At 47.1% G+C, this 27209-nt stretch overlaps 2 protein-coding genes across 4 annotated transcripts in view; one reads left to right on the plus strand and one right to left on the minus strand.

The window, feature by feature from the left end:
* The first annotated feature begins 866 nt into the window (after nucleotides 1-866).
* Cnp (2',3'-cyclic nucleotide 3' phosphodiesterase) lies at nucleotides 867-7271 on the plus strand. Of its 2 annotated transcripts, none has more exons than XM_051176769.1 (4): nucleotides 867-1030; nucleotides 2078-2747; nucleotides 4723-4862; nucleotides 5855-7271. In XM_051176769.1, exons 1-4 carry the CDS (start codon nucleotides 1028-1030, stop codon nucleotides 6302-6304), a joined length of 1263 nt encoding a protein of 420 aa, XP_051032726.1. In that variant the 5' UTR covers nucleotides 867-1027; the 3' UTR covers nucleotides 6305-7271. The 2 variants fall into 2 exon arrangements, with proteins under 2 accessions (XP_051032726.1, XP_051032734.1); XM_051176777.1 differs by having other exon boundaries at nucleotides 881-1030; nucleotides 1794-2747.
* Nucleotides 7272-8248: 977 nt separating this feature from the next.
* Nucleotides 8249-27209, minus strand: part of Dnajc7 (DnaJ heat shock protein family (Hsp40) member C7) — a 37676-nt gene continuing 18715 nt past the window's right edge. For both annotated transcript variants that reach the window (XM_051176664.1, XM_051176666.1), the window contains 12 exons: nucleotides 24824-24948; nucleotides 24415-24528; nucleotides 22077-22151; nucleotides 18238-18356; nucleotides 16591-16744; nucleotides 16031-16195; nucleotides 15303-15394; nucleotides 10497-10570; nucleotides 10020-10166; nucleotides 9676-9828; nucleotides 8984-9046; nucleotides 8249-8573 (listed from right to left, as the gene is read on the minus strand). In XM_051176664.1, the coding sequence (XP_051032621.1) occupies nucleotides 8536-8573; nucleotides 8984-9046; nucleotides 9676-9828; nucleotides 10020-10166; nucleotides 10497-10570; nucleotides 15303-15394; nucleotides 16031-16195; nucleotides 16591-16744; nucleotides 18238-18356; nucleotides 22077-22151; nucleotides 24415-24528; nucleotides 24824-24948 (1319 nt within the window). In that variant the 3' untranslated portion in view covers nucleotides 8249-8535. The remainder of the gene's footprint in view (nucleotides 8574-8983; nucleotides 9047-9675; nucleotides 9829-10019; nucleotides 10167-10496; nucleotides 10571-15302; nucleotides 15395-16030; nucleotides 16196-16590; nucleotides 16745-18237; nucleotides 18357-22076; nucleotides 22152-24414; nucleotides 24529-24823; nucleotides 24949-27209) is intronic.

Genomic DNA, 27209 nt, shown 5'->3' on the forward strand with positions numbered 1-27209 from the left:
CCTCCTCCCTCCCCAGCATTCTCAGTAGGGAACTAGCAGAAGGTTAGAGGGGTGGGTGGAGAGGCAGGTGAGCTGCAGAGGGCCCAGATCCGCTCAAAGGACAGGAAGCAAGCCTTGAGAACAAAGATGTTTCTGCCTGCTTCTCAGCCATTCGCTCACTTTCCCCAGGATGTACTATTAGTTCAAGGCGGAAGTGGGGTATACAGAAACCACATTAGTGGGCCAACTCAGCCTCTCTCAGGGTGGGCTTCTAAGCACAAGAAAAACAACAACAACACACACACACACACACACTCACACCTCAGCCAGAAGCATAACTACAAATGCCAAAAAGCAAGGCTAGTACATTTAAGGACTTTTCCATAATTACGGACTTTGATGCATTAGATCGTTGTTTTTGTTTTGGCAGGTGGTGCTGCCTAGCTGCCTGGTACTCACCATGGCTTCGGTTGTGTTAAGGTCTAGAGGCCTGTTACACAATTTTAAGGGATCTGACTTTGCCACACGCATGCCTATATCTCATTAATTTCCTCCTAACCTGCCTGGGGACGCAGGAAAGGCAACTGCTTCCTGTTTTAAGAGTTAAATCTTTCTCTTCTAGAAGTGGCCCACATCTTTAATCCCGGCACTTCCAGGGGCACGGACAGGCAGATATCTCTGTGAGTACCAGGCCAGCCTGGTCTACAGAGAGGGTTCCAGGGCTACACAGTGAGTCCCCATCTCGGGGGGGGGGGAGTTAAGTGACAAGGAGGTGGCTGACTCTTGTGGCATAGAGAGTCCAGCTGTGCCTTTGCGCTCAGCCAAGGCTCAGACCGCTGCTTCCCAGTACCCTGGTTTCGATTCCCCTGTAGCGCGTGCGCGGAGGCCTCGGCTGACCCCGCCCCTTCCGCGCTCCCCGCCTTCGAGCTATGAAAGGCGCCCTGCGTGGGGTCCTGACACCCTAAGACGCCCGTGTCCCCTTGCGCAGGCGGGCGGCCCCGGAGACATAGTGCCTGCAAAGGCGGTGACGGCGGTGCGCCCACTCATCATGGTGAGCGCAGCGCACGCGTGGGGGTCGGGGCGGGAGAGAGTCTTGGGGGATGCCTAGGCAGAAGTGGCTTGCAAATGAGGGCCCCAGGTTTCGGAGTTGAAGTCCAACCCCTGGACCCTCCGAGGCAGCTCAAAGGCAGGGGGAGCGGGGAAGCTTGGGGGAGAAGTGTCTCAAAGCCTCTGAAGGAGGAAATCCTGTAAGCCCGGAAAATGAAGTCGATGCTCCCTGGCGACACCAGCTGGCAAGTGGGTCTGGGCCCCCCGGGTGGCCAGTGTAGGAGACAGTTGAAACTGCCATTACTTGTTGCTTTTGCAAGAGAGGTACTACTAACACAGCAAAGTAGGGGGCAGAAATTCCTGAATACAGGTGCCCTGTGCCCCCTAGTCCTACAGACCAGGGAGGGGGGCGCTGAGAGGGCAGAGGAGGAGGTGGCTGTGAATGAGGCCCTTTGTCCAATGCCCTGCCCTGCCCCCTACCAGCCCTCTGTGGCACCATTGTCCCCCCACATCCAGACAAGAGAGTATTATCTGTTGATGCCATTGTTGGGTGTAGGGAGGCGGTCTTTGGGTCACCCTCCTCTGCCCTCACCCTCCTCTGCACACTCTGAGAGCCAGGGCAGCTGTGGCTTTGCCCATACATAGAGCCTCAGGCCTCCAAATAGGACATCCTTAAGAAGTGTGGAGAATATATAAGTTAGGGCCTACGGGGAGTAACAGGCATTTGCTTCCCTTGCATGTACTGCCACCAAGGTGTTTTCTCCTAGGGACAGCAGAGAGCGATCCTCGGAGCCAAGGGAATAAGAGGTTAGGTAGTGTCACTGAGGATCCCCCTACTCACCACAGCCCTGCTGCTGAAGACACTGAAGGACCAACTGGGAGGGAAAGGAAGCCACCACTCCCTGCTGGAGAAAGCGCCCACCACCCAAAGGTGCTTTAAATTAGGCCTGGTGATTCCTCAGCTGGCAACTGGTCCCTTGCTGGGAGAACTAGGCCAAAGACTAGGGTTTGGTCCCTGCGGGCCAACATCCTCTCTTCCCTCCTTACACAGAACACAAGCTTTTCTCGAAAGAGCCACACGTTCCTGCCCAAGATCTTCTTCCGAAAAATGTCATCCTCAGGAGCCAAGGACAAGCCAGAGCTGCAGTTCCCCTTCCTCCAGGATGAGGACACCGTGGCCACACTGCATGAGTGCAAGACACTGTTCATCCTGCGTGGCCTGCCAGGCAGCGGCAAGTCCACCCTGGCTCGGCTCATTGTGGATAAGTACCACAATGGGACCAAGATGGTATCTGCCGATGCTTACAAGATCAACCCTGGTTATCGAGCAGACTTCTCCGAGGAGTACAAGCGGCTGGACGAGGACCTGGCCACCTACTGCCGCCGGGACATCAGGGTTCTTGTGCTTGATGACACCAACCATGAGCGGGAGCGACTGGATCAGCTCTTTGAGATGGCCGACCAGTACCAGTACCAGGTGGTGCTGGTGGAGCCCAAGACAGCATGGCGGCTAGACTGTGCCCAGCTCAAGGAGAAGAACCAGTGGCAGCTGTCGGTCGACGACCTGAAGAAGCTGAAGCCCGGGTTGGAGAAGGACTTCCTGCCACTCTACTTTGGCTGGTTCCTGACCAAAAAGAGTTCTGAGACCCTCCGCAAAGCTGGCCAGGTCTTCCTGGAGGAGCTGGGGAATCACAAGGCTTTCAAGAAGGAGCTCCGACACTGTAGGTGGTTGTGGGGAGGGAGCAGGGCCGCTCGCTCAGTCCTGTCCGCCTGCCTGTGTCAGAGAGCCCGCCTTGCCAGGCATTGGGTGCTGCTCCAAGGATGGGGTAGAGGTGGGTGCGGGTGGAGGGTACAGGTGGTGGCTCTCAGGAATAGCCAGAAGCAAGGCTTTGGTGGTGACACTATGGAGAAGGCCTGTCCACAGCAACTTTCTTGCTGCACCCTCTCCCCAGCACCATTCTCCCAGCATGGATGTAGACCACCACCCCAGTCTTGGAGGAGGGAAAACTAAATAACTCTCAGTATAGGAAATGACACCACACGCCATAACCTCCGAGGGAGACCCTGGCTTTTAGCAGCAGAAAACATGTTTCCAAGCAAAATATGAGATGCTTCAGCTACCAAGAGTAGTAAGATCAAGCCTGTTGTGACTTCCCTGGGGCTGGTTCGCAGGCCTTTGGCTCCCGATGGCGCCATTCCCAGTGCTAGAGAACTCAGCTTCATGCATTCCAAACATTCTCTCCTCACAAGAGACATGCCCAGAAAGGATGTGAGTTGCTACCCATACCTGGGTAAGATCCAGCAGGGTTCTCTCCTAACAAAGGCTGTTGGATCCAGTGAATGGGTAGTTTGGGGGTAGGGAGGGTCCTAATCCCCCACAGTGTCCCTCAGGCTGTCTTCCCCTAGCCCTTCCATGCCTTTAAGGCTTTGTTTTTTGAGATAGTCTCACTATGTAGATTTCCATGGGTGGCCTGGAACTCATTATATTCATCAGGCTGGCCTCTGACTTGCAGTAATCCTCTTGCCCCTGCCTTCCCTTTACCAAGCCTGATCTCCTTGAACTTGTTTTTAGTCTCTCAATTTTAGCTGCTCTGCAAATTTGAAATGACCTGGTTTTGTTGTTAGATTGCTTAGAGGCAAACAAGTCCTTTGTGCCTTGTGAGTTCTCAGAACACTTGTTTCTGGGCTCCTAAGGTTCACTCTGCAAGGAAGATGCTGGCTGGGAGCCAGCCTACTTCCTGTACAGAGTGAGGGGCAACCTCAAGAGCCAGGGCTTCTGGCCAGAGCTGGTGATGCTGGCTTGGGCATGCTTGCTGATTGCTGCTGGCTTTGACCACAAACACCAGAATGCTTTTCTGCTCAGGGTGTGGCAGGAGGCATCAGAGGTGATAACAAGGCATGCTCAGAATAGAAGACCCCTGGAAGGGTTAGCCTTAGGGAACAAGTAGGGAAAAGCTGGAGACTGAATATAGCCACAAAGCTTGGAGTCCGGAAGATCAGTTTTGACATTCTAGTCCTCAGCCACCTTGTCCCAGTATACCCAGGACCCTTCCTGTTCCAGGCCCTCCCTTGGTATGCTCAACTCTCCCAAGCATGCCTGAAAGGCATTGGAGGGTAATTGGTGACCCCTGGGTGAAATGGTTGCTGTAATCCCAGGCCCCGAGGAATTTGGGGGATAGCAACTGTTGCAATGGTCTGACAAGAGTCAACCATGTGTCCCACATGGCTAGTAAGTGACAGGATGTGTTTCATTTTCCCATGTCCCACCTTCCCACCCTGCTTTCCCATTCCAGGTATGATGCTGGCCTTTGGCTAGAATTGCCTAGCCCGATTTCATATGCCTCACAACTCAGAGGTGTAGAGATGTATACATTGTAAAGCCAGCATGGTTAGAGTTTAAATTGTTGCCCACCCAGCATTGAGCCCAAGACCTTGGACACCCCCCCCCCAGAACTGCTGGTCCTCTTGCATCTACTTTCCCAATGTTAGGGACTCAACTCAGGGCATTGTGCATGCTAGGAGGTCAGCACTCTACCAACTGAGCTAGCTGCACCTCCAGCTAGCAAATGAGCAAAGCTCAGTGGGCTGCCTGAGCACATCTTAGTGAGGGCCTCTGCCCCTCTGGGCTTGCAATTTCTGTTAGGTGTTGGTAGACCCAGCTCACCACCATGACTGGATCTTCTTTCTGTTCTGCAGTTATTTCCGGGGATGAACCCAAGGAGAAGCTTGAGCTGGTCAGCTACTTTGGGAAGAGACCCCCAGGTGTGCTGCACTGTACAACCAAGTTCTGTGACTACGGGAAGGCCACTGGGGCAGAAGAGTATGCTCAGCAGGATGTGAGTTCTCCCCAGGGACACCCCCTGGGTTAAAGTATCTTCTGGAGCTGTGGCATGGAGACATCACACAGTGGCTGGGAAGTGTGGTTTGTCTTTGGCTTAGTCTCTGCTCTTGTTTCCCTCTTAGGGACTTACTAGCCATCTGTCCCCAGAACCTGCTCAAGGGCCTTTTCCCTCAAGTACATTCATGGAGAATGCCAGGCAGCAGCAGGGTCCTACTCTGGCCTCTTGAACCCATGTTAAGTCCCAGAGTCCCAAATGCTAAGAGTCCTGTGTTCCATCCAGAGAGCCTGCTACACTGGGCTCTAGTCTACTTCAGAGGCGTGGCCTTGCTCCAGAGGGAAGGAGTGGCTCAGGGTAGGGACACACCCATTCCTGAACCCTGAGCACACTGCACACAGCCAGATGCAGCCATCCTAACGTGCTTTACCATTGCCTTCCCAGCAGCTATTTACTGCTCCTCACTGGCCAACCCCACTGAAGTGGCAGCTCTCTAAGAGGCAGGTGTTTGTAGCTCCCTTCACCTGTGTTCTCAAAGCCTAGTCCAGTGGAAGGGCTGAATACAGACCCTTGCTACTTTCTGCTGTCCAGTTAGCAGTACCAACCCTGCACCTCTCACACACTATCAGGTATGGCCAGAGGCATAAGCACATGTAAATCCCAGTGCATTGGCTGAGTTGTGAAGTAACAGTAGTAGCTGATCCAGGCTCTTAATCTCATTTCCTCAGAGTAGGCTCTAGTGTTTCCCCTCTCTCACAAGTGAATAACCAAGGCAGAGAGGCTAGCTAGCAGCACACTCAGAGCCCTGGCCCTAGTAGGCGGGGCTTGTGTCTGGTGCCTGAGAGCCTTTGCCCAACATTAGCTTGAATGGCTTGTGTCTATTTGATCTGCCTTTTAAAAATAACCCCTGCACAGCCACACTTTCTTCTCTGGGGATGGTCTACCCTTGCCAGCTGTCCCTCTCTCTAACTTGGGCCCTCCTCTCTCCCTAGGTGGTGAAGAGATCTTACAGCAAGGCCTTCAAACTGTCCATCTCGGCCCTCTTTGCGACACCCAAGACAGCTGGGGCCCAGGTGGTGTTGAATGAGCAGCAGCTGCTATTGTGGCCGAGTGACGTGGACAAGCCATCTTCCTCTGAGAGCCTGCCCCCAGGGAGCCGAGCTCACATCACCCTGGGCTGTGCAGCCGATGTGCAACCTGTGCAGACAGGCCTTGACCTCTTAGAGATTTTGCAACAGGAGAAGGGGGGCAGCCGAGGTGAGGAGGTGGGCGAGATCTCCCGGGGCAAGCTCTATTCCTTGGGCAAAGGGCGTTGGATGCTGACTTTGGCTAAGAAGATAGAGGTCAAGGCCATCTTCACAGGGTACTACGGGAAGGGCAAACCTGTTCCTATACATGGTGGCCGGAAGGGGGGCGCCATGCAAATTTGCACCATCATCTGAGGGCTCTCACCACTTTACCCCTTCCGCTCTCTAGAAGGGAGGGAGAGGGGGTGGACAGGGCAACATGCCTTCAACTTGATTTTTAAGAATTTTTTTTTTTTTTACTCGAAGCTAACCTATCTGTAACTTTTTAAGAGTCTATAAAGTAACTGGCAGTCCCTTCCTGCCCACCCTCTTCCCCTTAACACTCGAGCTCTCAACACAGGAGAGTGGGTAGAGGAAGATACCATTCAGGAACCTGGACCAGTGGTGATAATAGAAGGCCTGGAGCCACATCTGCCTCACATCCAGGAGCTGGTTAGCCCTCCTTTGGCCCCTGCCTGATGCCCATCCAGAGCTGGGCACACCTCAGAGCTGCACACATCATGCTAAGGACAGTACTACTGCCACAGGAAACAGTGGCAGCTCAAGGGGTCGGAGCCCTGGGTGCCAGTCTTATTTTTAATCACTATAGTGCCTAGGAAGGCTTGGGCTATTTATTGGTGTGTCATTTCTAAGCCCGTCACCTCCTTCACACCATGCCTAGGTTTAGAGTGTGACCACTAGGGGAGTGGGACCACCAGAAGCCATCTCTGGCTTGCCACTGGGTCCCACCCTTCACAGCAACACGTCCCTGCTGTGTGCATAGAGTCCTAGGTCAGAGAGACATAGCCTGAGAAGCTGCAGCTTTCTTCCTACCAAGCCCATCCTACCTCCATGGTGCCTCCAGCCTCCTCTAAAGGAGGGTGATGGGTACCAAGAGCCAATGGAGGGGACCCTGAGCTGGCAAGAGTGTGCCCCATCTCCTGCTCTGGGGAAGGTGAACGAGGTCATGTGTTCCTGGAATATCTCACTCTGCCTTTGCTCAGTAACAGGACCTTGCTAATTGGGTTGTCACCCAAGTATCTGAGATTTATGTTCCTTTCCTGGTTTTGCCCACCTCAGCAACTTCTAAGACTGATACCGAAATAAATCATGTTAATCCCAACTGTGTGCAGTCACTATTGGCCTTCTATGTCCAGCTCAGTCTTCCCTGTGGCCGGGGCTGGGTACATTAAGACTAGCTTTGTCCCACAGCTTGGGGCCATCGGTCCTGTCTCCCTTCTGCTGGCTGGGCACAGCTGTGATGAGGCCAGGCAGTGGAACAGTGTTGGCTTTCATGAAGCAGAAAGGCGAGGCTGGCTTCAGACTCATGCACAAGGTGGGGTTGGCTGGGAGCCAGGAACTGGAGCACAAAGCCTTTATCTGACAGCCAAGGCTACCACATGCAGGTGTCCTTGGCCCAATCAAAGTCCTTTGAGCAAGTCCCAGAGTTTCCTCTGGGGAAGGCCACCTTAAGTTAGTGTTCTTCAAACACAAGAGAAGACCTACAACAGCCCCACCAGGCCCACGGGGCCCCCTTCTGCCACTCCTTAGCACCTGCAGCCTAGCTCCCACGCCTCACGTCTGCCCAGAACAGTAAATTGACTGAGTAGTATGACAAGGGTACAGGTTCCTTCTCCACTTTGCCTCGCGCTAAGCAGGAAACCAGTCAGGCATTTGCAGAGAGTGCAGTTTCTAACAGCACAGGCCTTCACAGCCAGCAAACAGGCTTGAGCTCTGGAACTGCCTGGCACAATTTAAAAGACCCTGGAAGTCAGGAGCAGAATCTTGTTTTCATGTCCATGTCACAAAAGCCTATAGTGACAGTAAGAAGTATAGGAGCATGACAGTGTGGTGGCTCATATTGTAATTCCTGTACTGCAAGGGGCTGAGGCAGGAGGACTACCCTGAGCTCCAGGACAGCCCGAGCCTATGTTGTGAGAGCATCTAAAACAGAATAAAACAAAAGCAAAGCGCGCACGCACACACACACACACACACACACACACACACACACACACACACACACACACACACACGGATATCGAGCACCTATGGTCTTCCATGAATGTCAGGTACAGAGCAGTCACCACAGCTAAGGGCCCCAAAAAATTGATCAAAACACTTTATTATTTTCTTTTTTAATAAAGTTAAACAATACAACAAAAATTCACAAGCTGCCTCCCTGTCTACCCCTGGCTTCCCTCCCCTCCCCAGTCCTCAGCGCTGGCTCCCTTTCCTTCACCCCACTCATACAGACACAGGGCACCCAACTGAGAAAACGAAACTGCTCTAAGTACACGGGGACATGATGGAGGAGGTGAACCATCCACACTCATGGTTAAACTGAGCAAGTCTGCATTTTCTGGGTTCTGAGTAGTTGCCCTTCATTAGCCAAACTGAAAGAAGAAATTCCCTGGGCCAGATGCTGAAAGGGAAAAGAAAGTCTTGTTAGTTACTCTGTGGGTTTTCTTAGGAAAGCCATGGTTGTTATAGAAGTCTTCAAGGACAGCTTAATCCAAACACAGAGACTCCAAGGGTACCAAATCGTCCAAGCCATGAGTGCAAAGGTTAGCATGCAAGCAAGGCACACCCTACCACTAGGCTGGAGTGCGTTTTGTGTCTAGGTTTGGAAAACCTTTACTCTTGTGGAGAAGGCTCATTACTAAGGGGTTTGATGATGCTTCTCTGCCCCGGCCAAGTGCACTGAGAATGGTTCCAGGCAAGATAAGCCCAAGAGCTGCCTCAGCCACACTAGAGTCCATGCATGTCCTGTTGAACAAGGGGCCAGGGCTGGCTCATGACCTGGGAGCTCTCAAGAACAGCAGGCACACCTACCTTCAAAGCTGAATCCCCCAGGGCCACCGAAGAATGCCTTGAAGATGTTGTTTGCATCAAAATCTGGAAGGGACAAAATGGGAAAATCAGAAGGGTCTGAGGAACCAGACACAGAAGAATTCTGAGTATCACTTCCCTTTCCATCATTTCAGACTAAATGTTAGCAAACCTCTCCCCGCCCCGCCCCACCCCAGGCAGAGCCTGCTGCTGACATGCTTTCTGCCCTAGGGCGCAAGGCAGGTGCAGTCCAGAAGGAAAGCCTCTGCTCAACCTGCTCTGCCTACTGTCTCCTTACTTAGCGATGTCATTTGCACTATGCTGCTTTCCGGTAATGCTGGGGCTATTACTGAGAAGGCTCAACTCTTATCACCTGAGTGACTCCAAAATCAATGCAGCAGATCTGGAGATTCCCAACTCCTGAGACTAGCATGTGCTCTTTTCTTCCAGAGCACAGCAGTTCCAAAGTTTCCTGCCCTAGGTCATTTTTTTCTTTTCTTTCTTTTTTTTTTTTGATAGCCTATTGTCTCACATCATTGGCTGACCACTTACAGACTTCCCCTCTGGAGGGTCCCAGGTCAGCTGCCCAAAGGGCAGAAGCCTTGGTAAAAGCAACAGGGCCCTTTCTGGTGCTTTAGGGGGGAAAAAATGTCTCCCAGGGACCATCTTCATTCCAGGTGCCCAAACCAACTCACCGCCCATATTCATGCCCTCCTCATCCAGGTCCTGTCCACTGTCATAACGAGTCTTTTTCTTGGGGTCGGAGAGGATGGTAAAGGCCTCTCCCACTTCCTTGAACTTCTTCTCCTCCTCCTTCTGTACCTCGGCACTGGCCCCACTGTGCCGATCTAGAGGATTCGGTGAAACCAGGGTCACAGAAAAACAAAGTCTGTTTGTGTCCAAGTTTGGAATGTGGCACTTGCCACAATCTGTAGGACAGGGAGCTCAGCACCCCTTCTTCTCACTCAAGAGTGTCTCCCGGGTGCCCACTGCATCCGCCCTGTGGGTTCTTCCTGCTGCACCCCTCTGCGGAGCTCACCTGGATGGTGCATCAGGGCCCGTTTCCGGTAAGCTTTCTTGATCTCCTCCTCAGAGGCATTCTTGTCCACCCCCAGGATCTTGTAGTAATCTTTCCTCTTGCTCTTCTTCAGCTCCAGCTGTGCGTTCTTGAGGAGCTGTTTGTGTTCTGGAGGGACACAGGTGGCATCGACACACAGACACAATGGTTTCCCTTGCTGGGCCCCAGCCCAGCTGCCCAGGGGGCAGAAGCCTTGGTAACCATAAAAGGGGCTTTTTTGGTGCTTTCTTCTGAAGACAGAGGAAGTGAAAATGGCAGGGAGGAGCTAGAATCAGAATACAGGTGCCCAAGCCCCCACCCAGGAACTGCTGATTGCTTTTAGGCTAGTGATCAAACAAGCTCCAGATCCACTCCGAAGTGCTACACCCAATACGCCCACCTTTACATACACCAGACAACCGCAGCTGCTCCGAGTCTGATGGCCCTGTGTTTTCATACCTTTTGTTTTCTCCGTCTGATATACTTTTTCATAGTCCCGCACAGCTTCTTCATACTGCTCTGTGTCCATGTAACTGAGAAGGAAGTACAGGGTAATACAGCACTCAGAGACAAAGAGCAATGGACCGTGGGGCCTTCTAAGGAGAAGGCATCACTCACGAAAGAGATACACGCTTTCGGTAGGATGTTTCAAACAGTAGAATCACTTATCTAAAAAAAAAAAATAAATTTTCAGTTCCTCAAGGCAAAGAAGCCTTATGGCATTTGCACCCAACCAGCAATCCTCTGCTAAAGCAGGCGGTGGCTAGGGAAGAAAGCTCTCGGTGACACAGCATTGCCGCCTCAGGAAAGGTCATGTGAAGGCACCTACTTGACTACCCTGGACTGAAACCTGAGGAAAACTGCTGTGAAAGAGCTTTCAAATCTTCAGTGCCACAAACATGCAGGGTCAGCTCCATCCCAGGGTACCGGTGGGGTTAGTTGAGCCACTAGGAGGATCAAGGTCAGGGTGGAAGCTGCTGCTGATCGCTTCCACTAAGATCAGTCAATGGTAGAGGTCAGACAGAAGGGACTCTCAACACAGCCTTGATTTGATTTCAGAAGCACAAAAGCAAGAGGGATCCTTGGGCCAAAATGGGAGGACTGAAGGGAAAAGGCAGAGTCAGGGCTTTGAATGTACTGCTTTCCACAGAACTAAGTGGTACTTAGACTTATGTGTGTCTGCGTGAAGGTGTCCGATCTTGGAATTAGTTGTGAGCTGGGAATTGAACTAGGGACCTCTGGAACAGCAGCTAGTGCTCTTAACCACTGAACCATCTCTCCAGCCCACTAAGTTCTTATGACCTGATGTCACTAGGTTTGTCCTCTCCATCTAACAGATACAACATCTGCTAGGAATGGGGAGAGCTCACACAGTGTAGCTGCCTGCTCCACACCTAAGAGTCAGCTGATGCTTCCATCATGCCAGCCCATCTTTACACACATCAGCTTTGGAGGCCAGGGCAGGGACACTGATACCAATGTGGCTGGCCAAAAGAGGTTTGGCATCTAAGGCATCTCTGAATTTCTGGAAACACACTCATCTATGACTTTAAAAAAAAGAAAACTACAATGTCCTAAAGGCAGAGGGTACTAGGAACATAGAAAAACAATTCACAGAACAAAGTGTCAGATAATCTGAAGTAAAATAATTTAACATACATTGCTGGGTAGTGGTGGTGCACACCTTTAATCCCAGCACTCAGGAGGCAGAGGCAGGCAGAACTTTGAGGCCAGCCTGGTCAACAGAATGAATTACAGAACAGCCAGAACTACAAAGAGAAACCCTGTCTCAAGAAACAAAACAACACATCTGATACATGACATGATCTCCATCTGTGCATAATCTTTCTCATTCTGTAGCCTGGGCTGGACTGGAACTTACATTGTAGTTCAAGCTGGCCCTGAACTGGCTATCCTCCAATCTTAGCCTCTGCAATATGGGATTACTGGTGTGAGTTGCCCATCAGGATCTGTATTATTTTGCACTTTTTAAAAGTCAAAAATAGCCTTCCAGGTCTCTTAATATTGAAGAAGGGGCAGAAAAATAAGGGAAAGAGGAATCACTCACTCTAGCTTGTGGCAAGGGAGGTGGCAAACATTTATCACCTTGCCCAACTTTAAGGCCGAGTTGAGCCCAACTCAGTGGCCAGGCCTCTAGGAAGTCCAGAGTTAACTGCTGGCATGCTTTAGCAATCCACCTGCTGCAGGGGACTGACTGTTACTACATTCTCAGCCAATTATGCCAGAGTGTCCACTGACCCCCCCCCCCCAAACTGGGGTGGAGTTTCAGAGACAAAACCTCAAGGGCAGGTCTATCCATAACACAAAACAAGAACTTGTCAGATAAAGCAATTACTGATTTTTGCTGACTGTAAGCAAACAAAATCATCTTCTACTCTACTATCTCCTAGCAGATTAAGAATGCACTTCTCTTCATGTATCCTGTTCCCATAATGCAGAGCATCAGGGGAGTAGATACTACAGGGCTCTACTATTTTGCTGCTAGAGAAAATTGCAAGGAAAATAACTTATATAGCATTTTGTGTTGCTTAAAGTCTTTAGTTGGGTTAAAGGTTTTTTGTGGTTGTTGCTGTTTTAAATTTTATTTATTTTGAGACACAGTCTCATGTAGTCCAGGCTGGCCTTGAACTTGTGAGTTTTTAATTTAAAAAAAAAAAAAAAACCATTTACTGGCTGGGCAGAGGCAAGTGGAACTCTGTGAGTTCAAGGCCAGCCTGGTCTACAGAGCAAGTTCCAGGATAGCCAGGCTGTTACACAGAGAAACCCTGTCTCAGAAAAAAAGAATATTTACTGGCTGGGTGGGGGGAGGTGGTAGTGACGGCACATGCCTTTAATCCCCGCACTCAAGAGGCAGAGGCAGGTGGATCTCTGAGTTTGAGGCCAAGTCTACAGAGTGAATTTCAGGACGGCCAAAGTTGTTACATAGAGAAACCTGGTCTCAAAAAAACCAACCACCCTCCCAAAAAATACATTTACTGGCAGGGCAGTGGTGGTGCACAGCTTTGATCCCAGCACCAAAGAGGCAGAGGCAGGTGGATCTCTGTGTGAGTGTAAGACCAGCCTGATCTATACAACAAGTTCCAGTACAGCTATGGCTACACAGAGAAACCTTGTCTCAACAAACAAAATACATTTACTGTGTGCACTCTTGAATACAGATGGTATGTGTAGGTCAGAGTTGGTATCTCTTGGGAGTCAGTTCTCAGTGGATAGAGTTCAGGCTGTCCAGCTTGATGGTAGACTCCTTTACCCAAAGGGCCATCTCTAGCCCAGCCTCTAACTTTGATCCTCCTGCCTCAACCTCTTGAGTGTTGGGATACAGGCACATGGCATCAAGCATAATTTATACAGCGCCAGGGACTGAATCCAGGGTTCTGTGCATGGTAGGCAACCCTACCAATTTCATTCTCTTTTGTGGGGCAAGGAGCAGGTAGATATTAAACCCAGGGCTTTACACATGCTAGGCAGGTTCTATACAACTAAGCTATACCTCCAGCCCAAGCTTTCATTTCTATCTGACAATAAAGTGAGAAGATGGAATGAATAAGAGTTAGTTTTCCAGGATCAACAATACAAGTCTTACAGTTCTCCTGTCTCCGTGGTGAGAATATGAGGTTCTGTGATGCTGATGAGGGAGTTTTGGGCTCACACATTAGTAGTAGTTTGAACTTTATAGTTTATAAAAGGAATGAACTGGGTAATGGAGGAATGACACCTAAGGACTTCCATTTTCCTTTATGATTTTTTAAAACCAGTACCAATTAAATCGCCCAAGCTGAAATGGGGGAAAAAACTGTAAGGCTAGGGGGTGTAACTCAACTTGCATAGTGTTTTCCTAGCATGCATAAAACTACATAAAATGCACTGATGCAGGCCTACAATCCCAGTACTTAGGAGAGGTGGGGACAGGAGGATCAGAAGTTTAAAGTCATCCTTGTTATACACGTAAGTTTGAGGCCAGCCTAGCCAATATTAAAATACAAAAACAAAAACCACCACCACCACAAAACCAACAATCAGGAAGTTCTCGATTAGAGAGTAATAGAAAATGAATTGACTTCTTTTGGTCCGTTCTGCCAGGTGTTAAACCCAGAGCTGTGGTATGTGCGTGTTTCTGTGAATGCAGGCTCGCACTCACTGAGGAACACATATGGAGTTGAGAGGACAACTAAGTGTTAGCCTCATCTTCCACTTTGAGGCAGGGTCCCTTGTTTACCACTCTATAATACGCCAGGCTAGATGGCCTGTGAGCTGCTGGGGATTCTCCTATATCTCCTCCATCTCATTGTAGGAGTGATGGAATTACAGACATCTGAATTCATGTGGGTTCTGGAGATCTGATCTCAGGTCCCCATTGGCTGGCATCTCTCCATCCCTGTTCTACTTTTTTCGAGACAAAGTCTTACTCTGAAGCTCAGCCTGGTTTGGAATTAACCATGTAGCCCAAATTGGCCTTGTATAATGGTGACTCTCCTGCCACAACCTCACAAGTGCTAGAGTTAATTATATTATAGGCACATGCCACCACACCTAGGCTAGAAGAAATACTATTGAGAGATTCTGCTCTGTTGGTACTGTTTTGTCTGAGTAAAATTCTCTGAGGGGATGGATTCCAGAGTAAAATGAAGAGCACCTAGCATCTGGGCCAATATGGGTAGACATGATCCTTGTCACAGAGCCCATGATGCTTGGAACACTTGGCAGGGACAATCGGTCCCAGGTCTATCAAAAGGTTTTGCTTACATAGCTGCACCAATGACTGAGCCAAGTGAAATGGCTTTCACCGGTACCTTCTCTACCCACAACAAACAGGCAGGTACAGCTCAACTGTCTCTGAACACTTCTTTCCTTTTCAAGCACCGTCCATCCATTCAATAAAACACTTACTGGATGAGCACTGACGTGCCAAGCACTGTGCCAAGTTAGAGCGGAAGTGAACAACACAAAATAAAATCTCCAAAGGAAATGGATCACATGTTAACAAAAGGAATTTGGGTCAGGCATCAGAGAAAACTTACTGACCGTGAGGGGCGTTAGACACAGGCATGGGAGACTGAGGGAGCGTGTGCAATCTCCTCGGCTGGAGGTCTATAAAGATAGTCTAGGGCTGGAACAATCCCACCTAGAGGCAGGGGGAAGGACCAAATGACCTCACAACATCCCTGGGTCTGTTTCGTCAACCACAACGCAATTCCCCTAGTTGACCAGTGGCGACCCCATCCTCCACCCTCCAGAGGCACTCACCACTGAGCTCTTCTCAAGTAGGCTTTTATGTAGGTGTCATCTAGCTTCACCGCATTTGTACAGTCGTCTATGGCATCATCTAGTTTTCTAAGCTTCAGGAGAGAGAGAGCAATCACACTTTACATCTTCACTGACGGAGGGAGTCCAGAAACTGAACATAGCTAGATCCCTGTCTTACTATGTTCTTGGTCACTAGAGGACTAAGGACACCAAATTTCAAACTGGTTTCTTTTGAAACTGTGATAAAAGTCACAGTTACCAAACAGCAGACAGAGGGTGGGAGCAGGTCAACTACAGGGGCCAGAATGACTTGCAGTTTAACCACTAGAATTCTACAGGAGCAGAAGTCTCATCTTCTTATGATGCACAGGGTCACAGGACGACTATGGTTATTCTCAGCTGTACATGGTGACCACCAGTTATTTGGGAATTGTAAAAAGTCTGGCTAACACTGTCAGTTTCCTCTGTCTCAGTCCCAAAGAATGAACAATGCAATCCTTGCTCAAAAAGGCACAGACCCACTAGCTACTCTCACAAGAGGAAAGAGACAACAGAGGATCAGCAGGAGACACCCTGCCAAGCTGCCCCTCAAGTTCTCAAAAGAGGCAAATTAGCATCTCAGAAGTAGTTCCTTTACAAAACAGGGCAGCCCTCCCTCTTTTATCTGGCTTACTCTTGCTGAGCAGATCTCCGAAGAAGAGCTCTGACATCACAGACCAAATGCTTACCTTGGAATTAACCGTACCCCGATTACAGTAGAGTTTAGCATTTGTTTTTATGTTGTTTGGGTCTATCCCCAAGGCTTCTGTGTACAGTTCATATGCTAGCTTGTAATTTCCTTCCTTAAATGCTTTATTCCCATCTTCTTTCTTGGCTTTAAGGGCTTTGGCATTCTAGAAAAAAGTAAGGCATAGTCAGTTCAATCCAGAAAGCTTCAGTTCATTGAACAGTGAGGACAGTATTCTCAAATTCTTCAATCCCAACAGTCTGGTAGGACATCTCCCTGTTCCTCTCCCTCCCCCAATCTAGACTACTCAGGGATGCTCCCAACAAACTGACAAGTGGAGCTGTCACATTCCTTTTGAGTCTCAATTCTCCCACTCTAGCCAGCATCTTTATTCTCCTCTTTTCCCACTTAGCTTCCGGGGATGGAACCCAGGGCCTAAGGCTTGCTACACTGACACCCTACCACTGAGCAACAGCCCTAGTCTCATTCATAATTTAAGACATGAGAGGAAGTTTTGTGCCCACTCTGATTCTTCCTTCCATCACCATGACGAGAACTTACTCTACAAGCAACACAAGCCTTCTCGTGGTCAGGAGCCATCCTGAGAGCCTGCACAAAAAACTGAACTGCCTTCTCAATACAATCTTCATAATAAAGGCAAAGACCCCGGACATACAGAGCATCAGCATTGGTGGAATCCATTCGTAAAATGTCACTGCAATAAAAAGGACATATTCAGCTGTGGTTTGGAACATACTGACCATTTCTACCATCTATGGTCTGACTGTTCCTCGATCATTGCTCTAACATTCAAAGAACCCAAAGGTAAATGGATACCCAAGAACTACTCCCAAACCGTGTCAAAATAAACTACCTACTGTTATCCTCAAGAATTTTTTCTTTCTTCATTCTCTCCACCTCCAGTAGTACCAGGGAGTAAACCCAGGACCTCGTCCATGATACCCAAGCACTTTGCTGTTGAGCCTAACCTCTTTCCCCTGACATTCCCACACACTTCTTGTGTCTCATCATCTTTTCTTGTGACTTCTTTTTCAAGACAGGGTTTCTCTGCTTAACAGTCCTGGCTGTCCTTTGTAGACCAGGCTGGCCTCAAACTCACAGAGGTCTACCTGTCTGCCTCTGCCTCCAGAGTGCTGAGAGTAATGGCGTGAGCCACTGCCGCCCAGCTGTGTCTCACAATCTTTTATTGGACTAGAAGAGGGGTGGGAAAACTACTGCCCACAGGGCTAAGTCCTTTCTTTTACTGTTTTATTCTCTTCCTGTCATATTTTGGTGATAACAGGTATTGAACTAAAGGCTTAGTGCAAACCAAGCACAAGTTCTTATCAAAGAGCCACACAACATGCCAGAACTTCTGCCACTGCCTCCCTACCACTGGGATTGAAGCTACACAAGCACTCTACCACTGAGCTATACCTAACCCTGCCACTGAATCATGTAAATAAAATGTGATTTACACCAACTCAGCTATTATCTGTGGCCACCTCTGCACTATAATGGCAGAGGGTAGAGCTGAGCAGGTTTAACAGAGACCTGTGACCTACCTGCAAAGGATAAAACAGTTATTATATGTTTACTTATTTTTGTTGTTGTTGTTGCTTTTCGACACAGGGTTTCTCTCAGTAGCTTTGGAGCCTGTCCTGGAACTCGCTCTGAAGACCAGGCTGGCCTTGAACTCACAGAGATCCACCTGCCTCTGCTTTCCAAGTGCTGGGATTAAAGGCACGTGCCACCATCCCTGGCAATAGTTACTATATGGATAACTAAAGGAGTTTCCTGAAGGAGAAAGGACTGCATCCAAACAAACCAACCCAGGCCAGTGAGACTTCTCACTGGCTGAGAGCATTAGTCGCCAAGCCTGACCACCTAAATTCAATCCCCCAAACCTTCCAAAGGGTGGAAGGAAAGAACCAACTCCCAAAAATACATCTGTCTATCCTAGATATGCATGAAAATAAAGTTTAAAACAAATTCTGTCTCAAACTGCTCAAACACCCGCTATACCACTACATCCTTAGTACCTTGCAGGTCTCGGAACTAATCGGGTCTGACCTTTGGCTGTAAGCTCCAGGAAGGTCTGAACAAACCTTAGCTGACACACCCACAGCTCCCAAGTAGAGAGCAGCTAGCTAGCCGGCATCTGCAGTCCTATCTGCATCTCAGTGACAGATGGGCCAGATTGCATACCTGGCCACAAACTGTGCTTCTGGGTATCGACCCAGCATTGCTAAACATTCTGCTTTGAGGATTTTGAAGCGATGACAGGCAGGGGCAAATTCTAGGGCACGGTCCATGCAGAAAACAACCTAAGGGAAGAGGAAAGCAAGTAAGCTTTTCATCTTGAACTCCAGAAATCTCTTCACTTGAGTTCAGCCACAACAAAAAACAGACAAGACTCAATGCTCAAAGACATTACCTGGGTCTACTGCTTAGTGGTAAAGTAATATCAACATTTATACACATTCATTCAATGAAAACAATGAAATGAAAACAGCAGTCATATAATGACAGCTAACAGTAAGTACTTCATTAGCCCACAGAATTAATAGGTGATATGATTACCTCTATTTTAGTAATGCAAAGACTACAGAATAGAGAACCAAGGCTCTAGGTCACCAAAATTCCACCTTAAATACATCAGGACTCCAGAGACTCTAACCTTAACCAAGCTAAGCAGCCTGCATGAAGAATCCCCAGTGACCATGATCAAAGCTCACATTCTTCTCACACACACTGTTATTTACCACTTTCACTGTTTGTTAAGCTTAACCTGTTAAGCAAGACAAGAATGGCAAAAGTAACCATGGCACAGAATCAGTGTTGCACACATTTCTGCTGTATTTCTTTTTCTGGGACAACAGCTTCATCTACTGAAAAGATTAGGAGAGAGAGATGAGCCTGGAGAAATAGCTCAGTGGTTAAGAACACTGGCTGTTCCTCCAGAAGACCTGGGTTCAATTCCCAGAACCCACATGGGAACTCATAGCTGTCTACAATTTTAGTCCCAAGGGATCCAATGCTCTCTTCTGGCCTATAAGGGTTCTAGGTATGCACATGGTGCAGACATACACGGAGGCAAAACATTTATACACTAATTTTTGAAAACACTTAAAAAGACAGTTTCTTTGTGTAGCTCTAAGTGGCCTGCAACAGACCATGTACACCAGGTTGGCCTTGAACTCACAGAGCTTGAACTCCCACCCTCTTCTGCCTCCTGGGTGGTGGGGGGGGGGTTAAAGAAATCTGCCACCCCAACCATCAAGTTTCACACCTTACTATCGGCTTGGCTCTTCTTACACTTATTTCAGTATAGAAATTCCACAGTGAAAGAGCCCATCTGGAAGGGTTCTAATGGCTGTCACAACAGGCTGCTACATGTAAGTCACAAGCCCAGTATCTCACGCATACCTACCAAAGTTGCAGTGAGTTCACTCTTTCAGCCACATAGGTCTCCATGAATTCATTCCCCTTTCTTTTTTCACAACTTTGGTCTCTGAGCTTTCATTTCTTATTTAGCTGCTATTCCTGGGATATTCTCACTAAATCACATTCTCCCTAAGAATAATGGACCAAAGGAGAAATCTGGGGTTACAGGTACCATTACCTCTGAGACTATGAATAGGAATCCTAAAAGCAAGAAAAGATAACTTTCATCAATGTAGACTGCTATAATAGCATACTCTGTAACTCTAAAGTATAATGTACAAATGTTCCATGTACTACTGTGGAAAGACTTCCAAGACCTATTCAGTTGGGGGGTAAAAGTATAGAATATGAACAGCACACTACCTTTCATGTAAACAAACCTAAAAATCTGTATTTGCTATATGTACAACACTATGGTACAAGAAAATGGAAGATAACATGAATACTGGACAGGGGCTGGAGATACAGTTCAGTGGTGGAGCTCTTGTCTACCATGCTTGACACTGAGCACTTCTCAGCACTGGGGACAGGGAGAAAAGAGAAGAGTAAAAACTAGGCAGACCAGAGAGCCTATTAGAAGAGACACTCATCACTAGACTTTTTTTTTTTTTTTCATACTTTTTTAGCTTTTGCACCATGAATAAGACCTTTTCAAAAACCAAGATTAAAAACAAAGCATGATAGGTACTGTGGAATGCAGGTCTCTGTGAGTTCAAGGCCAGCCTGGTCTACATAGCAAGTTCCAGGAGAGCCAGGGCTACATAGTGAGACTTGACTCAAAAAAGCCAGGCAGTGGCAGTGCATGCCTTTAGTCCCAGCACTCAGGAGGCAGAGGTAAGTGAATCTCTGTGAGTTCAAGGCCAGCCTAGTCTATAAAGTGAGGTCCAGGAATGTCAGGGCTACACAGAGAAACCGTGTCTCGAAAACAAACAAAAAGAAAATCCACAAGCAAGAAGCAAATACTGAGACACTGAGCTGTTGGCTGAGACTTTTTGTACTGCCAACACAGCAATGACAAAATGGCATAGCATAGGTGGCACAGGTCACTGGATGCTCTAAGAACAGTAATGACAACTGAGGCATCTTGTAGGTGGAGCTGTGATACTGATGTCTTTAAACAGAAAAAGAATGAGGAGAGGAAAAAGCCAGCTGACATTTCAGCAGCCACACCCTTTGGCTCAAAAGGACCACGTTCTATGCAGAGCTGGCTCTGCTCATCGTGAGGAGCATCATCAGTTGGAGGCTCAGGGCTGCATCTCCCACCCCCTACCACATCCCCAGTAGGGACAGCTGCAGGCAAAGAAGATCTTTGTTTCTTCCAAGTTCATCTGTTTCCCCTGCCAGGATCATAATTCTTCATTTGTGACATCACCATGAGCTACAGTGGGGGGGGCTGGGATGGCAGAAACAGAGGACTCTGTCACAAACTCAGGCTCCAGAGGAGGCAAGAGAGAAAAGAAATCCAAAAGACTACTTTTCAAGACAAAGCTTTTGCCTATGTGAGCCACAGAAAAAAACGTGACCGTAGTTAGAACTGCTCTCTAAACAGACAGACAGACACACATACACACAGACATTCACACATACACACACTCTCCAGCAACAAACGCATGAATCACACTACAAAGACATTATGATTATCAAAGCCAACGAGCAGGAGGATGACAGTAAGTGCATATTGGGACTCTGCACAAGCCAGTTAGATGTATTAATTCCCGGATAAAGGCCCGCACAGCATGAGGGTTAAGAAAACATTTACTCTACACCTGTTACAGAAAACCCTGAGCAAACTTCTACATAAGAGGCAATGCTCCCTCCCTTGAACTGAAATCTCTTTGTCAAATGGATCCTTAAAAATCTCCCGATCAGGATTTTTGATGTCTGCTGGCCTTCCACTTCCTGCTTTGATTCTTTACTAAAAGCCAGCTCTCTTTACCATCTAAAAACCAGAGGGACCTATACTTCAGGCTTAACTCCATGATCTAGAAAGACCCTGGAACTTTCATACTTGTTCCCTGTTTCAGATACACCAAGCTCTTTAACACAGACTGTCAAAAGCTACCACACACTGTAATGTTTATTAAAGTCTAACAAGCTGAACATAGTGGCAGCAAGAGGATTGACAAGTTTCAGGCGAGCCTGGACTATAGAGCAAGACCCAAAATAATAACATCAAAAAAGGGGTGGTGGCTCATGCTGCAATCCAGCAGTTCGGAGACCGAGGAAAGGACATTGCTCCAAAAGCATAAATAAGGGCTTCTCTATATACTCTTATTTATAGCATCTACTCCATAGAAGGAAGAGTTTAGCTCTCTTAATCAGATAAAAATAGATTATTCAACCCCTGTATTTATTTCCAACTGGCTTTTCCTTCATTAATCAGTCCAGTTCTGAGATACTACCATACATCACCAATGTTAATAAACAAGTTGATTTTTGCTTTTTATAAAAAAGCCAAATATAATTAAGAAAACAACAAAAAGTAAAAGTAGTTTTGAGAGAGAAAAAAGCAAAAGCCACATCTGAATGACAATGCACTATACTTGCTTTCTCTGTAATTATACAGCACAGGAAGACAGACTCTATCACTTCTACTTTACCTTCCGGAAATCTCGTTTTTCAAAATCCGATTCTGCTATTTTCTCATACTCCATGACTGCATTGGCGTTCTTGAACTACACCATACAAAAAAAAAAAAAATATATATATATATATAAAGTTTAGGTTGATCAAACACAAAAATCAGTAAGAAAGACCTTGATGAATTTGTTCTTTTAAAAATATCACTGAGGCCAGGTGTGGTGGCACATACCTGTAACCCCAGCACTGGGGAGGTAGAGGCAGGCACATCTCTCAAGTTTAAGGCCAGCCTGGTCTATAAATGAATTCCAGGATAGCCAGAGCTACATAGTGAAACTGTCCCAACAAAAGCAACAACAACAACAACAACAAAATCATTGAAGCTGGGCTTGGTGGCAGATGCCCTTAATCCCTGCACTTGAGAGACAGGGCAGGTAGATTTCTATGAGTGTGAGGCCAGCCAGAGCTACATAGCGAAACCCTATCTCAAAAAAGAGGAGGGAAAAAAAAAAAGTCACATCCAAGAACCAGGCATGGTGGTGCCTATTTATAAGACCAGCTCTAGGAGTTTGAGGCAGGAGAATATTAAGAATATCAAGTTTGAGGTTAGCCTGGATTACACAATGAGCTGGACAACTTGAGATACAGAGAGAAGATGTCTCAAAAATCCAATTAAAGGTAGGAGAGGCATGGGGGGTGAGGGGGATACAGGAGTGATGGCTCAGTGGTTAGAGGAGTTTTTGCTGTTCTTCCATAGTACTGAGTTCAGTCCCAGCACCCCTGTTGGGCAGCTCACAATTTGTAACTTCAGCTCCAGGGACATCGATGATGTTTTTTGGCTTCTGTAGGTAAGAATATACAGGTGGCATACACATAAATATATATTAAAAAAAAAAAACAAAAACAAGGTTAGGGAGATGACTCAATATATAAACACTTGCCATGCACGTGTGAAGTCCTGAGATCTAATCCCAGAACCCATGTTAAATCAGACATGGCTATGTGCATATGTAAACCTAGTGCTGCTACAGCAAGATGGGGATGGGAAAAGTCGAATCCCTAGTAGCTGGTGTGTCAGTTGGCCTGGAGTCAGCATGTAGCAAGCAAGTAAGAGACCCTGTTTTGCCAGGCATGATAGGGCACACTTTTAATCTCAACCCCTGAGAGGCAAAGGACAGCCTGGTCTATATAGCAAGCTCCAGGCCAGTTAGGGATACATAATGAGACCCTCATCTCAAACACAAAAACTGGAGACCCTGTTCCAAACAAGATGGAAGGTGAGCTGACCTTTAAGACAACAACCCTGACCTCCAATATCATTGCCACAGCCAGTGCAAGCCTGCCTTCATATAAACAAGAACATGACACACATAGGCTTAAAAAACAAAACAAAAAACCCCACATTGGGGAGAGGGGGATTAGAATTAGACATGTCCTTAAAAAGTTGGTGACAATAAAGACCCTCCCAGCACTTGGGAGTAGGCAAGGGAGGATGGGAGGAGGGGTGGGAGGGATAACTTTGGTTGGCATGTAAAATGAAACTAAAAAAATTATTTAAGAAAAAAAAAAAAAAACAAAAAGACTCTCCCAGCACTGAGGATGAGTCCAGTTGGCCTGAGCTACATGGTGACAATGTTTCTTGTTTGAGACAAGGTCTCACATAGCCTTACACTTGGTATATAACTGGGATTCCAAAGTATGCACTGCCACATGTGGTTTTATTGGTAATGGGGATCAAGCCAAGGGCCTCAACCATGCCTGCTGAGCTACATTCCCAGCCGTGAGACCCTATCTTTTAAAAGAAAACAAGGCAAGACTCAAATTTTAAGTTTAATTTGAACTTCATGTTACAAAGACACGAGTCATATGAGTTACACAAAATATAGACAATGCATGCCAGGGAATGGGGAGTTTTGAGATGCTCACTAAAATGCATCCAGGCACCAACTGCATGAAGGTAGAATTGAAAGATGTGTGCTGTCAACTTTAGCCAGATTTGAACACACTCTGATTCTTCTTGACAGCACCTAGGTCTGAAACCAGGAATCAGAGCATACTAGACAAGTGCTCTGTAACTGAGCTACATCCCAGCCCTGAATTTACTCAAAGGCTTTAACTTTACTCAACTCCGTTCCTGGAAGCATCTGCCTAGTACCAAGTCATCTCAGAAACCTTGCACTTTTCACAGACTCAAAACCCACTCAACATTTAAGGAAACAGTCCCAGAGACTATGAGAATTGCCTCAAGTCAGCCAAGTATGGCTGTGGTGAAGTGCGACCGGCAGCCCTGCCTTTTGGGCCACTATCCCTTCCAGGTGCACCACACCACCACTTCTCATAGTAGCAGATCAGACCCACCTCCTGCTGTGCCTGGCCGTTTTTATGATCCAGTTCTAGGGCTCTTTGGAAACTGCGACATGCTGCCATTGCATTCCCAAGTGAGAGGTGGCACTTGCCTTCTCGGAGGTGACCCTAGAAGAAAGAGCACAGAGGAAAGGAAAGCAGAAAGAAATCAACACCAATAGCAAACACTCCATAAACCAACATATGGTGAAACGGCTAGGGTATTGACTCCCAATGGGGAAACTCGCTCTTCAGGGGACAGTTGTCACAACTAGGAGATGGCAATGAAAAGAAGAAGTGCCTTCCTGATGGTTAGCAGAGATACTGTGCAACATCTGCACTGCTCAGGACAGCACCCTAGAGAACGATGCGCAGGCCTGGGCTAGAGGAGCACAACTACAGACCAAAGAGCCACATTACATACCCGGACAAAACTGTCATCCAATCTCACTGATTGCTGTGCATCTCCAAGAGCTTCCCGGAACCGTCCAAGCATCATCAACGTGGCTGCTCGATTACCATAATAGCTAGCATTTTTAGGGCACATATCTATAGGAAAAGTAATAGAACACAAAAAAGTTTAGCACAGAGAGCTAGAGATGGCTCAATGGGTAAGAGTACTTGTTCTTACAGAGGATTGCACCTATATGGTGGCTCACAAGCATCTGTAATGCCAGTTCCAAGGGATTGGATATGATGATACCCTCTCTGATTTTTGTGGGTATCATGCATACACTTGATGCATGCAAAACACTCAATATACATAAAATTTAAAAATATGAAAATACGTTTTAAAGGAAGGTTCATCTGGGTATGGCAATTCACACCTTTAATCCCAGCAGCCCAGAGAGAGAGGTAGAAGATCTCTAAGTTTAAAACCAGCCTGATCTACAAAGCCAGTTCCAAACTAGCCAAGGCTACATAATGAGGCCCCGTCTCAGACAAAACAAAACAAAAAGTTCAGCAGAGGCTACTGATTTAAAACGACAGGGCTATTTCTCACAGAACTATTTCAAGAGAGGCCTGGAGAGCTGTCTCAGTAGTTACGCTTGTCACACAGTGTAAGAATCAGCATCGAGATCTCCAGAGTCCAAGTAGATGCTGGGCAAGCATGATGACCTACCTGCTTATAACTCTAACTGCAGAGGGCAGAGATAGGGGACCCCCCCCGAACAAATTAGCTATCAAGACTAACCCTATCAACTAGCTCTAGATTTGACTGAGAGACTGCCTCCATGAGTAACATGAAAAAGCAATTGAAGATGATCCTCAGCATCTTCAGCGCACACACACACACACACACACACACACACACACACACACACACACACACCCACCAAAAAATAAGGGGAAATAATTGAAACTATCTTGAGATACTTCCTCATCCCAGTCATATTATCATTAACAAATCTGACAATAAATGTTGGAGAGGATGTGGAAAAGAACATTTATTCACTGTTGGTAGGGGTGCAAAGTAATATAGCTACTGTGGAAATCAATTTGGAGATTTCTGGGAAAAAATATACATATACATACATATATACACATATATACATACATATCTACCATATGAACCACCAGTTTCTTTCCTGGCCATATATTTACCCAGAGAACTCCATATTCTATAGTAAAGGCATCAGCATGTTTACTACTGTTTATTCACCACTGAAATAAACTAGAACTGAAATAAACCTAGATGCCCAACAATATATGGGATTCTGTTCAGTTCTTAAGATGCAATCACAAAATGTGCTGAAAATGGAGGGACTTAGAATGTGTAATATTAAGTGAGATCACACAATTCCATAAAAAACAAAACTACATGGTCTCCCTCAAATGTGAATCCTAGCCTAATATATGTATGTATGTATGTATGTATGTATGTATGTATGTATGTATGTAAGCAAATGTACATGTAGTTATAGTGTAACATGCAGAAAAGACAAGATAATGGACATGTGTTATAAAAGAGAATATAAACCTAATTGTTTTTCTAGTTCTAATTCCATCATGTAGTTTTTTGGTTTTGGTGGTGGAAAAGTATATTAAAAATGTATTTGACAGTGAAAGTGTAAAATCTAGTGTAATGCTCCACAGCTTCAAAATACCTATTCTAAGCGGGGCATTGGTGGTGCACGCCTTTAATCCTAGCACTCGGGAGACAGAGGCAGGTGGATCTCTGTGAGTTTCAAGGCCAGCCTGGTCTACAGAGTTAAGTCCCAGGACAGACCCCAAAGCTACACAGAGAACACCCTGTCTCAAAAAACTTAAATAAAGAAAACCAAAAACCCACCACCAACAAAAACAGGGCCAGCCTTAGTAGATAAAGGCACTTGTCAAGCTTGATGGCCTGAGCTAGATCCCACATGGTCCACAGGGCTGAAGGAAAGCACCAACTCCAGCAAGTACCATAGAAGGACATACACATACACGCACATATACGACACACAAGAATAATAAGAAGTCTGAGGGGATGAGTGGGAAGCAGAGAGCAAGCAGGAACTCTGGACTGCATATAACCTCTTCCCGTGCTGACACACGCTAAAGGTCACAGCTAAAGATCACAGCCCAATTTCTATTTGTGGAAGTGGAGAAGAGCAATGATGCATCCAGTTTTAAAAGTTATGGCTTTAGGGGGCTGGCCTGTAGTACAAAGGCAGAGAGAGCCTTTTGACCGAGGCACTCAGAAAGATCTGATTTCATCCCCAGCATCTCAACACAGGAAAACAAGAGCTCTGGCTGTATATGTTCAAAATCATCTTCAACTACAAGCCAAGTTCAATGCTGATTAAATGACACTGACATAAAAA

Source organism: Phodopus roborovskii, unplaced genomic scaffold, assembly GCF_943737965.1.
Source record: "Phodopus roborovskii unplaced genomic scaffold, PHOROB, whole genome shotgun sequence".
In the NCBI taxonomy this organism is placed as follows: domain Eukaryota; kingdom Metazoa; phylum Chordata; class Mammalia; order Rodentia; family Cricetidae; genus Phodopus; species Phodopus roborovskii.

Bases quoted from the DNA above. Each gene is read 5' to 3' on its own strand.
- Cnp (XM_051176769.1), top strand. The intron at 2,748-4,722 runs GTAGGTGGTTGT...TCTGTTCTGCAG, and splicing joins CAAGAAGGAGCTCCGACACT to TTATTTCCGGGGATGAACCC. The intron at 4,863-5,854 runs GTGAGTTCTCCC...CTCTCTCCCTAG, and splicing joins AAGAGTATGCTCAGCAGGAT to GTGGTGAAGAGATCTTACAG.